The sequence below is a fragment of the Parus major genome, chromosome 21 (genome assembly GCF_001522545.3).
Source record: "Parus major isolate Abel chromosome 21, Parus_major1.1, whole genome shotgun sequence".
Taxonomy (NCBI): Eukaryota; Metazoa; Chordata; class Aves; order Passeriformes; family Paridae; genus Parus; species Parus major.
The window spans coordinates 3,141,835-3,159,019 of record NC_031789.1 but is presented as its reverse complement, the minus strand read 5'-3'; the positions used below and the strand labels follow the sequence as shown (position 1 = coordinate 3,159,019).

Below are 17,185 nucleotides of genomic sequence, written 5' to 3'. Positions count from 1 at the left end.
CTGTAACCCACAGAGTAAAACCCTATAACCCACAGAGTAAAACCCTAGAACCCACAGAGTAAAGCCCTATAACCCACAGAGTAAAACTCTAGAACCCACAGAGTAAAACTTTAGAACCCACAGAGTAAAACTCTATAACCCAGAGTAAAACCCTATAACCCACAGAGTTAAACTCTAGAACCCACAGAGTAAAATTCTATAACCCATAGAAGAAAACCCTATAACCCACAGAGTAAAGCTCTAGAACCCACAGAGTAAGTTATAAGAGCTGGTATGTATTTATTCAGGGTCATGGGGGATAGCTCCTCCAAAAACATTCACACCCTGGAGACTTGCCCCTCTCATTTTATTCTCTACAAACCAGGGTTGCACAATACACCTAATACAGATCCATTTCCTAACCCCTGTCCCCATTTCATATTAAAACCAGCTCCACGCCTCTCTGTGGCTGCTCACTGCTCCATGTTGGTCACTCTGGGGGTCGTCTGGGGGTCTTTGGGATGAAGTAAGAGATCTTTTTCTCAGTTGGACTTTTCGCCTTGTGCATCCTCCTTTTAGTCCTTTGACCATCTTTTGGACTTTGACACCATTTCTCCTGGCTTAGGGGTCCAAAGAATCCCCTTATCCCATGGTGCCTTTGTCCTTGCATCCTGTTTGCACACTCCAGCTCTTTACCTTGCCTTGTAGCCTTGCTCTGTCTGTGGGAGCAGTGAGCATTTCACACGGTTTTGTCATCTCCCCCCCACCCCCTCTTTTAGTCAAAGCATTTCTTGATGCTTCCTAATTCTTCATTTCTCTGTTTCACTGGGACACACAGCAGGAATGGGTACAAAACCCCAGCCCAGCCAACATTGGGACCAGGGGTGCCGTGAGGAGAAAACCCTGCCTGGGGCTGCAAGGGCTGGAGAGCACCAGGGTCAAGAGATCCTGCAGATTGTAATGACTTTCATTAAATCACTGTCTTCCCTGGGCTGAATTTGAGCTGACAGCCTATTGCTGAGAGACTCCACACAGCTTATTACCTCTCCCTGTGTGCAGTTTAAGGCTGCTGATGGGGCTGATGGATCAGCAGCCCCTCAGCCAGCCCACACCACACACACCAGTGCAGTTCTCCCACCAGTGCCACCTTGTCTGCCACCAGTGCCACCTTGTCTGCCACCAGTGCCACCTTGTCTGCCACCAGTGCCATTTCTCTAGCCAGGAGGAGTGCAAAATATGCCCCATTCTCCATGGAGAAAACCCATTTGGTATGGGAGATGAGAAGAACTTTTTCCCCCACTCAAGAGCTGTTTCTCCATGCTGTGTTTACCAAGAAGTGACCTCTAATTTCCCTTATAAAGCCACAGTCACTACTGTCACAGTTGCTTGTACACTACTACCACAAAACTGAGGCATTAAAATCAGTGAAAAGTGGAGTAAATTGAGAAAACAGGGCTCTTCCAAGCAGCCAAGAGAGAAATAAATATGGCCTAATATATGAAGGGAGTGGATTGATGCTTAGGGGCACAATCTACATTCTAACTATCAGAAAATCCAGCTGTGAAACCCCAGGCAGGCTCCCTGGTGCCTCTGTGCTGTGGTTCCTCTTCTCCACTCTGATGAGCATCCTTGTCCTTTGTGCTCCCAGTGACACCTTGCTGAGAGAGCAGGGCTCTGCCCCTTCACAGCCAGATGCACAGGGTCCCCAGAACAGCCTCCCTCAAAAGCCCTCGGTGTTTTCCAAAGCAGAAATCTCTGTGTGTTGGTTCAGTGATTCATCTTAAGTCTAAAATCGACTCAAGATCAAAGTTAGATCCATGGTGGACCCGAAACCTTTGTTTCAGCAACATCTCCTGGTGTGTGTCCAAGCAGAGTTCCAAAAATGTGTCCAATAAGGGCAGCAGGCACGAGGCATCACCCCCACACCTCCTCTCCCTTTTCAGAGCAGATTAATAGTGGCAGAGAAGTGAGAAATGCCCATTAACTGTCCCCTCTGACCAGTCACTCCTGCTGGGTTAGCAGTCCAGCTGATTTCTACCCAAAATTTCAAGTTGGATGCTCTCTCCTCAAATTATCTACCAGTCAAAATCAGGTCCATGGCAAGAGAGGGGAGTCAAAGGGCCAAGCACTGGATTTCAGCTTATCTTTGTACAGTGCCTCACACAATCAATACTGCTTAGAGCTCCAGGGCTCCATCTTCCCACAAAACCACTAACTGGGAAGCAAAGAGGGAAGGGAAATAATTGCATTGGTGATATTTTTTCCTCCTGTGTGATTAGAGCCACAGGGCACTCTGCAGTCAGGGTTAGCACGTGTTTATATTCACACACTGCTGGGGATATTCCTGTTGATATTCCTGCCAGCCTCATGTTTCTTTCATTCCTCAGAGGATTTATTTTATTGGGATTTTTTTTTTCCCCTGGATGTTATCACCTGTTAACTTCCATCCTTCTACTCACCACTACCACTTCCCACCTTGTCATTCTTCCAGCTTGAAAATCCCAGGCAGAAAAACAACCTGTCCTTTCTGGGAAGGGATCCAGGTGCATCATGAGGATACAGGAGCACTTGACATTTCCCCATTGTTCTTAGCATTTCCTAATCAGCCTTTCTATCACAGGCACCAATTAATATGCATTCAGGACAGCTGATAAGTAGGAAAGCAATTCTTGGGTGCTAAGAATAGAATTCCTGCACAAGGGGATTATCAATAGGTACCTTTTTGCCCCATATTTATTATTATCTGCCACATGCAGATACCTGTAAGCATCTCATGCCTGACTCCCCAGAGGAATTCCAAATACCTGGAGCAGCCTGGTCTAGTGGAAAGTGTCCCTGCCCAGGGTAGGGGGTGAAATGGGATGAGCTTTAAGGTCTCTTTCTGCCCAAAATTTCAAGCTGGATGTTCTCTCCTCAAATTATCCACCAGTCAAAATCAGGTCCGTGCCAGGAGAGGGGAGTCAAAGGGCCAAGCACTGGATTTCAGCTTATCTTTGTACAGAGCCTTGCACTGGGAGGATTCCATGGTTTTCCATGGATTCTGGGGAATTCTGGGATTCTGTGATTTTATTCCCACCTGCAGGGGAATCTACAGAATCTCTTCCCACTGGTGGGAGCAATCCAAAAACACCCTTGTGCTCTCCATCAGCAGCATTAACTCTGGTGGTTTGGGGTAAATGGAGGTGACTTGGTTAAAGATGTGTCAAAGTGAGATCAGTCCCATCCTCACAGAGATGAAACCCTGAGCACAGCAGGAAGGATTTACTCCCTGTGTGCTCCAAAGCCTGGGCAAGCACAAAATATTTATTAAAACACCATTGCCATTAACAGCAGGGATCCCCAGGCCACTCCCCACGTGCAGCTGGATCCCTGCCAGCCAAAGGAATCAGGACCAAAGGTGTTGAAAGTGAGAGAAGCAGATAAAATAAGACAACCATCAGATTCCAGCTGGGAGAACATGGAATTAGAACAGGCCATCCCCAGTCCTGGAGAGCTCAGATCATCTCAGGACAGCCTCAAGCCTCCTTTGCCTGATTTTAGGGCTTGCCAGAGCAGAAGGGAGAGGAGACCACCAGGTTTCAAAAGAGTTCTCTGACAGAAGCTCTTTTCCATTCAGGCTTTGCAAATAAAGACCAAAAGGGAATATAAAAAGATAAATACAATTAATATTTCAAAGGGTGGTTTTTGTAGGCTGAAGGAAATACTTCAACACAGCAAAGCTACAGAGAAAGAGATTTTTTGTCGAAGCAGCAAAGGCACAAAGAAACATCTGCACATCATTTCATGACTTTTAACTGGCATTTTAGAGCTTGGCTAAACCAACAGCTCAGTTGTCTGGCACTCCTAAAACTGACATTCAGCACAGATGCTTAGTGGACAGATGATTTTCTTTTGGTAGTGCTGATGCTGGATTCCCATCAATGGGGTTATTGCTGTATCCCCATCAGTGGGTACATTGCTGTATTTTCTCCTAAAATTAAGAACCATTTTAAACCCTGAATCTGAGGCTCAGCCCCAGCACAAGCTGCACATCTCTGTGCACTGAGCTGTTCTTCCCACAGCTGCAGATTTCAGAAGTCAAAATCAGTTTTAGAGTCAGCAATTAATGTTCTCCACTGCTAAAACTGCACCTAAAAAAGACTCATTCCTCCAGATCCATGTAATGTGCCTTCCCCACGTCCTGACACACCTGTGTGTGCTGATTTCCTACCTGTGCATCCATCAGGAGGTGTCTCATCAGCACCATGGCACTTTTCAGAGATTCCTTCTCACTGGGCAAAAAGGCATCTTCATCCTCATCCAGGGTTTTTGACTTGTTGACGATGAAATGGGAGATCTGGTCATTCAAGGAATGCAGCGATTCAACAGCTGTGGAGACAGAGAGGGAAAGCAAGAAGCAGGAATGAAACCATGCTGGAGGAAGCCAATATAATTTCTCCAGTTTGAGATGAGTGCCATTTGCTCTGGAAAAGTGTAGATGGAAATAAATGATCACATTTCCTTCCCTGGATTCTCCTGGGAGAACCAGCAAAGGCATCAGACAGACATGGGGATGCGGCCCTGAACAACCTGGTCCAGTAAAAAGTGTCCCTGCTCGTGGCAGGGTGGGAATGAGGCTGTGTTTAAGCTTCCAAATCATTCCAGGATTCTATGATCATGTTTCTAATTTCAAGTAACAAGTCATGGCTAAAGTGAAAATAAGAAAAAAATATTAAGTCATTCTCTTGACTCCCAGCCCAAAGACCTGCTCCCTCTGATGTGCAGGGAACCACAACTCCAGACAGCACAAAGGACACAAGCTGGAAAAAATGGCTTTTTATTAGCTAGAATAGGAGTGAGTCAGAGCAACAACTAAAATATTGCTCATTTTCTTTCTTTGTGATTATTGGTATTTGAATCACTGTTAATCTTTTAAATTCTCCTTCGTGGGTTCAAACCTCAGGTATTATATGAGATTCTGCTCTCAGTCAGAAATCACCACCTCCACAGCCCACAGAAATCCCCCAGCAATTTCATACACTTTATGAAGCTGCAATTTATATATGGACCAATGGTCACATTTATTTCCAATGGTCACATTTATTTCCAATGGTCACATTTATTTCCACCCAATGAAAAGCTCTGGACTGCTACGGATTTGAAAAATCTGCTCTGTGATTTGCTTTTCAACCATCCTGAGTTTGGAGGAATCATTTTTACTGCTGGCTCATTAAATAAATGAGGTCCAAATAATTCTTCAGTATATTTTCTTTCTGCTGGTGGCTCAGGCAGTGGAGGCCTTTGATAAGCTCAGAGTAACACATCACTGTCACACCCTGAACGTGCTGCAAATCCTGGCTTGCTCAGGCTGTTTATGAATAAAGCAATGTGTTATTTAGGACTCTCTGACAGACTGATCTTAAGAACACGAGGCAATTGAAATATACTCGACCTAGTTCTGTCTAAAGAAGATCTTACCACAAAATTTGAAGTAGTAAAGATTAGCCAGAAACCACTCATTGAGGAGCAAATCTTCCCCAGACAAAAGGGCCATAACAAATCACAGTTATGCAGGAGGGAAAGAGCAGAATCCTCCTTGCTGAGAGGGTTTATTTTTCATTAAAATAAAAAAATAAAATCTGTGCCTGGAAATGCCCTTGGTGAGGGGACTGGGAGGATTCCCAGTGCTCAGGGTGTTCCTGCACCTCCTGCTATTAGAAAAGGGGTTTGAGGCTCACTCTGATGGAGGGCCCATTTTAAACCACACCATAAATCAGAATCACACAATGAACCATGGAATGGTTTGGATTGGAGAGGATCTTAAAGCTGATCCCATTCCACCCCCTGCCATGGGCAGGACACCTCTCACTGTCCCAGGCTGCTCCAAGCCCTGTCCAGCCTGGCCTTGGACACTTCCAGGGATCCAGGGGCAGCCCCAGCTGCTCTGGGCACCCTGTGCCAGGGCCAATATTGACTGTAGAACAATTGTACTGTCGGAGGGGACTCGTGCTCCCCACAATCCTGTTTGTCCCAGGGCAGCCCAGCCTCACCTGTGTGACACAAACACCTCTGGAGCGATGCTCGGAGGAGGACACGGAGCCTGGGGAGCAGTGTGGCACAAAGGGGTGGGAGAAACCAGCTGAGCTTCTCTGAGTGACCATTAACAAATCCTGCTGTAATCATAAGTGCTCACAACACCACCCCTCGAGCCCAGGGAGCTGCAGTTTTCCTTCCAGGAGAGCAGCGGGCACGCAGGCAGCAGCAGTTTGATTTTCTTATCACTTCCAGACTGAACTAGCATCTCTATCAGACATGTCAGGCCTGAAAGCCATCTCCCCAGCACTAATGCACCAGTATTGATTCATCCCATCCTTTCTGACCCATGAGGAATTGAGGACAGATCATTTTTTTCCGACTCTGAAATTTTGGCTGGAGCCCTAAGCCCACATCTGCTTTCAGTAATACAAATGTACACCAGAGCTCTCCTCGAGCTCATGGCTCCCTTCCAGATTTACAGACTGTGACCAGAAACTGGTACATGGAGAACTTCTCCCAGGCTTTCTGATTTTAAAGTAATTCAAAACAAACTAAATTATATTTATCCTAAATTATTCCAACCTCTTCATCTGAAGCTAGAGCTCTCCATTCTCTGATATTTTTTCTCTTTCTGTTTGGGAAGTTTAGTGCTGCTGGAGCAGGATGTGGCACATGAAGCTCAGGGGGGGCAAATGCTTCTCTCATTTGTAATTCTTTAGGTTTAGAGAGATGCCAGAGGAATCAGCAAAAATATTTTCAAGTAGGAATGTGGGAAAAGCAGATCAGTATTGACTTGAACCAATTTTTAGAGGGATCTGCCACAGTGCTGTGTTTATACTCTGCTTAGCAAAACAAATCTTTTCCCATGAACACAATGGAAACTGCATTGGAAAATAAAATCCTCTGAGTCTTCCTCATGAAAGTAAAAGAGGCATTTCCAAACCTCCAGCCTACACACACAGTGAAAACAAAGCTGAAAAGACCAAACCATTCCTGACACTATTTTTCTGTAAGTTCTGTATCAGGATGCAACACAGCTTCCAAATAATTCTTCTTATAAGCAGAAGAAATTTGGTATTTCTCATTTAAATCAAGAGAAACTTCCTGCCTTTTGCCCACTAAAAATCTAAAGGAGAAGGCTAATGAGGCAAACCCTTCATCTCTCACAATGTTAGGGCTCAGACATTTCTGCTGAACAACACTTCCACCAACCCAGAAAATTCTTTGTGAAAACACCAAATTCTTCTTAAAGGAAAAAAAAAAAAAAAAAGAATCTCAGATATAAACACAGGTATGTCCAGTGGAGATTAAAAGATACTTCTTGTATCTTTAAATTCACTTTTCACTTTCCTAAAGTGAAAAAAAAAGGGAGAAAAAAATGAAGACAGCACCTTTCTCTTGCTTTGTCACTCCCCTTGGCTCGAGGTTGGTAACACATCAGTAACGCTGCGAGCGAGACAACCAGCTAAATAAAAGTTACAGCTGTCAAAGTCCTGTCAGCATCCCAGCTTTTCCCATTCCAATTTCATCATTTCCTCACTGAGAGGATCAATTTCAAGAGGTGAAGGAACCATAGCAATCCTCCCTTAGCTCTTTGACGTCACCCCAGAAAGAGATCCAATAATCCCTCAGTGGGGCAGGGGTTCTGCCTGCTGCTGTCACAGAGGATGTGCTGGGCTGGGGGGCTCAGGTGAGGGCAATTGGCCACCCCCAGAAGCAAAAAGGGGTCAACAAAGTTGGTTTTCTGCAGGGCAGAATCACCAGAGCCTGAAGGACGTGCAGGGGAAAAAGGAAATTGCTTTCTGTCGGAGACGAGGGAAAAATTATACTTGCGCCAAAAACTCATTCGAGGAAGAGGCTGAAGCAATAAAGTTGTTCCAGGAGACCCCATTTTATACACTCCAGCTACTGCCCAGATGAGCACAAAATAAAATAAAGCATAGATTATATATCCTGAGATCTACTGACAAAAGCCAGCAGAGTCTAAAATTAATTCTCGGCAGCAGGAGTGAGTAAATGAAAGAGGACGGACACGATCATAATTTTATCAAGGGAGGCCACGTAAGGATTCCTGGGCTCCTCAGCAGACTCTGGCACGTGGAAATAGAGAAGATATTTAAATCTGACTTCTGTGTGACCACTGGGGATCAGACAAGTCAGAAAGCTGCACTGTGTGGATGGACCCTTTGAAAACCAGTCCCAAGGGAGCGGCGCTCACGGCTCCGGGCTGCCAGGGAAACCTAAAGAGGCCCTCGGAGCATCTGCACACTCTGGGATGTGTGTGGGCAAATTCTGCAGTTCATTAGTGTTTAATGTCACCAAAGATCTCGAGTAACAGCCACGGGGCTGCTTCTGCAGGGAGGAAAAGAAAATACTCAGAGCCCTTCAGGCTCCCTGTCTGAGCTCTGCCCGTGTTTTCTGCAGGGCCACTCCAGAGCCAGACTCGGGGCTCGGCAGCATGAGGGGCTCCAGAGTGTCCAAATGCCTTCCAGCATCTCCCACACTATGGAATCATGGAATGGTTTGGGCTGGAAGAGGTCTTACAGATCATCCCATTCTGCCATGGGCAGGGCCACCTCCCACAGGCTGCTCCAGCCCCGTCCAGCCTGGCCTTGGACATTTCCAGGGACTCAGAGACAGCCACATCTTCTGTGGACAACTGTGCCAGGACCTCATCCCCCTCATGGGGAAGGATTCTTCCCAATATCCCATCCAGCCCTGTCCTCTGGCAGTGGGAGCCATTCCCTGTGTCCTGTCCCTCCATCCCTTGTCCACAATCCTTCTCCAGCTCTCCTGGAGCCCCTTCAGGCTCTGGAAGGAGCTCTGAGATCTCCCCACAGAGATCTTCTTTTCTCCAGGCTGGACAACCCAAATTGAATTGTTGGATTTGTATTTTTCCCAGCTGAAGCCTCTTTTCATAGAGTAGGTAAATCTGATTTGCTCAGGTGATTTGCTGAATTTCTTGGATTCTTTTTTTTATTGTCAAATATAACCTTCTGTGGCTTCAGCCCCATGAATAATGAGGGATGCTCTCATTCCCTGAAAGGAGGTGAGAAGGGAAGGTTCCCTGTCTGGGCAGCCCACAGGTTTACAATCCCTCATCCTCACCTGCAAAAACTTCTATCTGCACAGGTTTGGGGAGAAATCAAGAATATTCTTGTCAAAGCTCCAAGTCCTGCCTTTGGAACCATAAAACAGCCAGCCCTGGAAATTCAGGGCAGTTTGGGCTATGGCATGTAGATACTACAATGTGCAAAAGTAAGATATTTATACAGCTAAATGATAAATAAAGCCTGGTGTTATTTATATTATTGAGGTTGACTGATGTGTTTTTTGCTGGGTCCAAAAAAAAAGAGGACGTGTGAGACATGCAACAGTTCATTTTTGCCAGATTGATGATTCTGATTAGGAAGATTTTCCTGCTGTAGCATTTGCTAATTGCATTTGGACACATCAATTAATTTATTCACTTAGCAGCAGAAGAAATCCCTCTTTGTAAAAGCCAAGCTCATGGAACCACAGAGTCATGGAACCATGGAATTCTCAAGGTTGGAAAAGGCCCCCCAAGATCACCAAGTCCACCTTTCAGGGAGATACCTGTGCCCTTTAAGCCACACCACAAAGTGCTCGCTTTTTGAACATTTTTACAGATGGTGACTCCACCACTTCCCTGGGGAGCCTGTTCCAATGCTTTCCACCCCTACAGTGAGTAAATTTTTCCTAATATCCCACCTGTTTCCCTCTCTGGAGCCAGCCTTGCACTGCTTTAACACCTCTCCCTCCCACCCAGATGAGAGGCTGATCTGCAATGCCCGTGGGTATCACGATCACAAGGCTCAGAGCAAACAGAGCCCGTTTTCCCCTGAAAACCCTGAAAGATCCAGGCTGTCCTGCGTTTTCCCCTGAAAACCCTGAAAGATCCAGGCTGTCCTGCATCTCTGCAGCTGGAAAATCCACCCTGAGCCATCTGCCCCCTCCATGTGCCTGTGCCAGACGCTGGTGAGGACCCAGCCTTACACAAACACTGGGAAGGTCTCAATCTGAACCACCCCAGAAATATTTTCTCCTGTTATTGCTAAGAAGAGACCCCCAGTTTTTTTATTCCTTTGTGGCCTTTAACTTGTTCCAAAGGAGGCATTCAATGAGCCCCCTCGTAGGAATAATTTACCACACCATTAAGTGAAGAAAAAAATATCTGGTGTCTGCATTAGGGGCTCAATCACCTTTCAAGAAACACTGCAAATAACCCATTACAGTAATTACTGACGAGCTGGTCTCTCTGGGCTGTGAATGGTTTGTGTGTAACAGGCAAAGATCTGCACTCAGAGCTTCCCAGATGCAAAAGAAAGCCATCAGACCAATAAATGGCACTAGAGTTCCAGAGGAAAAACATGCTCAGCAATAAAGCTGGCCATTTTTTTCAGCTTATTAGTTTCTCTTTACAAACCCGACCTTTTTGGAAATGAAAATGACACCAAGTGGAGCTCTGCAGGGTGGTACCAGCTTTTTAATAATCCAAGTTTTTCACTGACATCTTCTTTATGGTGCAGAAGCTTCTTTCAGAGTTGGACTTTCAACCACTTCAATTAAAATGTCAATTTTGCATTGTTTTGATATGTTTTGAATCTAACAACACAGGAATAAATTTTGTAATTTCTCTTTATACTCACTTTCCATTTAAAAGCTCATATTTGAGCAGAAAAAGGACATGAGTTCCAGACCTGTCTGTGAGGACAGATGTCCATATTCTCCTTGGAGAAACCCCCTGCTGCTAAAAAAATTCCTGTTAATGGATCCAAAATGTATCTGAACTGAGCAGGGAAAAAAGAACTGTTGTATTTTGCTGTGTCTTTCTGGGTTTTTTTTAATCATCTCTTTGGAAAGGACTTTTCTTCTTTGCTTCAGTTTCTTCAGCTCTAAGTCACAGCTAATGATGGTAGTGAAATAAGCTCACTAGAATTTGGCCAAAATTTTAAAAACAAAAAGGTTCAGTGTTTCCTCTCACTGAAACACTGCCATGGTCATTTTAGAAAATAAACAATATTCTCCTCTTTGGGTAAAATCTTCCTAGAGCTACAAAAACATCATCCAGATGAAGTGATCCCATCCCTAAAAACTTGCTAATTCACCCCAGCTGTATTAGTTAAACTAATTAATGTTTATTAGTTAAACTAATAAACATTATAATAAAAAACCCCACTACTCACTCTAGGGGAAAAACCCCCAAATTCATATAAATTCCCCTGTTAGAATTATGATGGGAAAATGGAGTTGGAGCAGAGGCTGAAGCAGCTGGGGCTGGGTCCTGCTGCTCTGGGCAGTGCCTTGAGCTGACAGAGCCCACGCCAGCAAACCAAACTCCAAACTTTATGGCTGGGCTGTTGTTTACAGAAATATTTGAGATGCTCAATTCCCCAGAGAGCTGCAAACTGCCAGGCCAGGAACAATGTCAAACTTGGAGCAATGTGGCAGGCATGGAGCCAAACCAGCAAATCCAGCTCCTGCAAGAGAAACTCCATTCAAACTCGCCAAGAACGAAAACGACCTTTCCAAAGGCGGACACGGCCCGGTGACACCCGGCCCTACAGCTGCTGCTTGCTCCTTTCTGTTGTCTGATCATTTATTTGTCACTGGTTGTGCAACTGCTGTGTTCCAGAAACAATAGCTGCTTTATTTAGGTGAGAAGGAAGAGAACAACAGAAATTGTGGGTGCCAGCAGCAGCGGGATCAGACGTCCAGCTGCTGCGAGCTGGCTCTGGAGGAGTGAAGCCCATCTGTGTGAGCATTAAAGCTCTTGGATGGGGTAGGACTGGTTCCCACCTCACACAAATGAGCTGCAGGATCTTGGAGGGGTCAGCTAAACCCTCAGCACATCAGTTCCCATCTGCAGACACACATTCTGCAGCCTGTGGAAATGTCACACACCACGGAGGAGAGATGCCACCACCCAAACGGGATTTGTTGGGCTTTTCCCTGATATTCAGCTACAAACTGGGAGCTGTTCTGCTTTAACAAGCAGCCCCTGGGACAAACAGGATGCTCCATCTCCTTCATGTCAAAGGTGAAAGAAAACCTTTCCTGAAGGGAATTTAACAATCACTGGCTTTTCTCGGGTTCGAATGAACTGCAAGTGTTAGAAGACAGCTGAGCTTGGTTTGTTTCCCACCAAACATATAGAAGAGACTGAAGTTTTATGTTTTATGTGCTGTTGAGAAACCAATTAATGCTGTCTTGGTCATCTTCTCAGGTTGCAATAATGAGAGAGGGTCACCAGACCCTTAAAAACAAGATGTAAAAATCAAACACACTGGGTTTGTTCGCATCAGCTCCTGAGATCTTTGTTTCACCCTTAGGATGGCACTTCTTTTAACCAGAAATGATAGCAACAAAAGAAAAACCAAACCAAAATAAAGCACCAGATTTGTCACATCAGAAAAACATTAATGGTTCTGAGGCTTCAATAAAGTCATGAAAACTGGCAACCTGCAAATTTCTCCCTGCATGTGTCTGTATTTGTTCATAGATAAAAGATGGAGAATACTGTTAATTTCCTTGGGATCTGCCTTCTTGAGCAGCTCTGCTGCTTAAAACCTTGGATGTGACACTAACAAAACGCTGGGCTTAGCAATTCTATCTTAGGAAAAACCCCTTTATTGGCAGAGCATTAGAAAAAGCTGAAATTCAAACAGTGGAAACACAGGTTGATAAACCTCAGCTGAGCACGGCGGATCAGGGGGTCAAGTTTTATCAAGCACTCACACAAACCCAGCTGTCTCAGGGAGCCTGGGAGGGGGATTTGGTTCCTGCTGCAGATAAAGGTGATGCTGAGGACCACACCAGATGTTCCATCTGCACCTGCCCCGCGCAGCTTTTGACTGATAATTGTTTTATTCCCGTGTTCCCTTCTCATCCATTCCCATCCATCCACAGAAACAGCATCAATTCCTTTGGAGGACTGAGAAATCCACACCTTTTTTATTCATCTAAACCATTTGACTCATGGGATGATGTCACCTTTGTGGATGTACAATACCCTGGATATTTTGGATCAGTTGCTATTTGTGCAATTTTGTGGTTCCAGTGTCCATTGCTGCCTGATTTTGACTTGTATCATTGCAGCCAATATCCCCAACCCTATTTATGTGAAATAAAAATAGCTATCTAGAAAATAAAGATAAAATGAGACTATATTCAGCATTTAATAACCCTGACATGATTATATCTTTGAAGCAAAATCTTCACATGCACATTTCTTCAGTGTGTCATTTATTTTTATGGGCCCAGAACTGAATAATCTCCACCTAAAATAAAGCAGATTTTTTCAGACCAGTGTTTAAACTTGTTATTTCTGTAAACTACATCTATAAAACGTGGCAAAAGAGTGTATTTTTCCTAAATAATATTATCCTGTCATCAGTTTTTTCTGTATCCACAGCTTCAGACTCAATGTTCCCTGTAGGTAAGAACAAGTCATGCAAGCAGCAGATTTAGAATTTAGTGCCAAGGAATAATAGGAAAAAATTTCTTCACATGAAAGGTGGTCAGGCACTGGAAGAGGCTGTCCAGGAAAGTGGTGAAGTCATCATCCCTGGAAATATTCAAAGTGGATCCCGTGCCCACACAGGAAATGTGTCAAACTCTTCTGTGTTGGTTTTCTTTCACTGAAAATCCCACAAGTTTTTAAGGACATGCCAGTTTTTTTCCTTTAGAGAACGTGCAAGTCCTGATGATGTTTAAGCACATCCTCCTCCAGTGTTAGGGATGGAATTTTAGCAGGGCTCCGTGGCCACTTCCCATTTCCTTTCAGTCATGTTGTTTTCATTCCACCTGATCATGATAATTGATCAAAACTATGACATTTTCAGCAAAAAAACCCAAACAAGTAGGGCATTCAATAGTAATTACAGAGTATTCAAATGTTTGCCTCAGTTGGAATCGTTATTTCTTATTTATTAGGTTTTCTAGATGTTCCTGTGAAGGAGCTTTTAGCTCTGATGTATCCAATGGGATGGGCAGTGGGAAAGCAGCATCTCCTCCCTTTTTTTGTTTAGGGAAGCCTCAGGTGACACTGAGTGGACTTTTCTTCCTGACTAGGGGGAAATAATTCGTTTCTAAATTTCCCTACTTGCAGAAAACAATGTCTTCTTTGTTTTGGATTCCCTGACTTCTGTGATTTAGCTTTGAACCTTGAATTCATGGCTGAGCGATTTCATACCTAAATCACTCACTCTGTATTTGTAAACTTTCCTTGTGGCATTTATTTCAGGAATTTGAAAGCAGTGAAAACCCCAAATATCCCTGTAGACAGAGATAACATACATTGCATTAACCTCCTTTCCTCTGTTCACCTGTAGCCTGTGCAGCAGGATTTTTTGGCAAAGCAATGAAATGAATAAAGGACAAGAGGAGTAGCTGTCACCAGTTTGGGGAAGCAGGATTTTTTGGCAAAGCAATGAAATGAATAAAGGACAAGAAGAGTAGCTGTCACCAGTTTGGGGAAGCAGGATTTTTTGGTAAAGCAATGAAATGAATAAAGGACAAGAAGAGTAGCTGTCACCAGTTTGGGGAAGCAGGATTTTGCAGGCAGCACTTGGAAGGGCTGGGATTTTCCAGCAGCTGTGTCCCCGTGCCAAGATGAGATCACTGCAGGAGCAAGGCAGGTGAAGCCACAGCAGCAGCACAGCAGGAGATGTTTAAAAGCCTCCCTCTTCTCTGTGACATGGACTATTAGGTAAATAGAAAAGGTTCTGATTAAAACATTCAAAACCCCCTGAAGCGCCTCAGGGATTGGTTTAGTTTTGAAACCTGCCCTCAGTTCTTGGGCTCCTGATGTAACCAAGGCATTTCAGTGTCTAACTTGCTTTTCAGGATGGAGCTTAAATACTCCTGAAGGGGCAGCTCAAGGCAGTCCTAAAGCCCTGGGTGTCCAGCCCGTGATGGGTGGGACATCCCCCAAAATGTGTCACATTGAGCTGCTGCCCTCCCAGCCTGACAAACCCTGGGGCCACACATCCTCCAGCCTCTCTGCTCCGTCCTGAGCAGCTCCAGCTTCCTTTCCCTTGCTGGCAGTGAGAATGACACAGTTTCTGAGAGCCTTTCATCTTCCTGAGGCTCCTGTGTAAACCTGTGTAAACCTCAACATTTGCATTTAAAGTTCATTCTCCTGTTACTAACCCAGCCCATAGCTCTGCTCCCCAGCAGCTGCCCAGGGAAACAACCACTCTCTTTGGCACAGAATTTTGATGGATGAAGGGAAAGCACTTAATTTTGACACTTGATTGACAGAAAGTGTCCCTGCTAATTATGGCCAAAAGACAGAAGAGAGGAAAGTGATAATACAGTTCCATCAACTAATTTTGGTGTCATATTGAGGGTGACTGGAGACCACACAGTGCAACACATTTATTTACTCTATTTCTTATAAATTCTGGGTGAGATTCTGTCTCCAAGCACTGCACCAAGTCTGCTCAATTGCAATACCAGTGCAAAATAGTGTTGTGTAAATAAGAAGCAAGCCCTGAATAGCTCCAGTGCACCGAGGCCACCTCTGCTCTCAGGTCTTTGGTGGAATTCATCCTTATCAGTGCCAGCACATCAGAATGACATGTCTCTCCTCTGAATTGCTTTTTCCCAGTTTCTCACAATGGTTCCAGAAGCCAGCCTGACATGGGGCTGCATCAGCAACACGTGGGTGAATGCTGGGCTCCAGACACCCGAGGGATTTCTCTGCCAGCCCAGGGTGGGGAAAAGCTCAGGGAAACCTGAGCATAAGGAGCACCCTTGGTCTTTAGAAACCCCATCTTCATCTCCACTGTCCTGCATTTTCCTTCCACCCACACATCAGAAATAAGGAAGAGGGACTACATTGCTTGCCTGGTGTCAGATCCAGAGCAAACACTGGGACAAACTCCATCCCTGCAAACCAGGTCTCATCAGACCTGTAAAATTTTACAAATTTACATACAAAATCCTTACAAATTTACTTGCTCCCATTCAATGTCAGACCAAGAGAGGATGGTGGCTCAAGGAAACTCCCACAACAGAGGCATCTGGTTTCATCCCTAGGGATTTCTGCACCCCATTAAAAAGAAAATGACCCCAAACCCGTTCCCTGCCTCCGTGCTGAGGCAGAGTTCCCTCACCTGAACATCGCTCTCTGCTCTTCTCTCCAGCTTTGCCATGGCAACGAGAAAACTGCATATTACCAGTGTAAAACAGATGGGTTATGCTTTTAAATTGTCTCTGTGTCTCTAGCCAGGTGATGATATCTCCTGGATACGAGGCATTTAGGACCAGGAATACACTGCAGCACGGCCAGCCCCAGACAGCAAATACATAATGGACTGCCAAGGGCAGGAGGGGGTTCATGACTTCACAAAACGAGGGCTAAAGTGGGCAGAAAACAGGGGAAATTGGATTCCCTCTTCATTTTGCCGAGGGCTGAGCCAGGCAAGCTGAGAGCAGACCCTGCTCTGGACAAACACGAGCGTTTCCATCAGGGAGGAACTGGCCAAACTGCGAAAGGACATTCGGAGCCAAGCCAGGGTTTCTTAGCAACAGCATCACACACAGGACCATTAACTCCCAATTGCTCCCCGCTAAATCCTGGGCTGGGAGAACCTTCCGACGCTGATAGCCCGAGCTGAAACGTGTTTTGTTCAGCCTGATCAAAGGGAAAATCAAAGGTAGCCAGTGAAAAGCAAAGACTAGAAATGACTGCGTTTTGGGGAGGTTCCTCTGGATATCCCAGAGGTGCTGGAGCTGCAGCTGGCTCTTAGGCTGTGGAGAGCTGCAGTGGCAGGTCCACATCTGTCTCAGCTGGAGCAGCATTTGCTGGAGGATCAGTTTGGCCAAGAAAGCAATGAAAGAGCAGCTCATAAAACACACACAAAAAGCAGAACAGAGAGACTCAGAGGGCGAGCAGTGATTCACATATTACAGCAGTTTGATTTGCTCTGGCAAAGTGCTTTGTATTTGTGGGGCTCCACTGACTCATTTTACTGCCACAACTCCTGATTTAGGTGGGCACAGCAGCTCCAACAACAGCCAGAGCAGAGCAGGTGGCCAGCAGGCTCCTCCTGCTGCCCTTTCAACACCATTTCTATTCTATTCTATTCTATTCTATTCTATTCTATTCTATTCTATTCTATTCTATTCTATTCTATTCTATTCTATTCTATTCTATTCTATT

The 17,185-nt window shown here is 45.0% G+C and overlaps 1 protein-coding gene across 1 annotated transcript in view; it reads right to left on the bottom strand.

Moving 5' to 3' along the window:
* Window positions 1-17,185, bottom strand: part of LOC107213700 (putative uncharacterized protein C1orf196) — a 67,104-nt gene that overhangs the window by 7,414 nt on the left and 42,505 nt on the right. Inside the window, exon 2 of the mRNA XM_015648416.3 lies at window positions 4,190-4,347. Within this exon, the coding sequence (XP_015503902.1) occupies window positions 4,190-4,347 (158 nt within the window). The remainder of the gene's footprint in view (window positions 1-4,189; window positions 4,348-17,185) is intronic.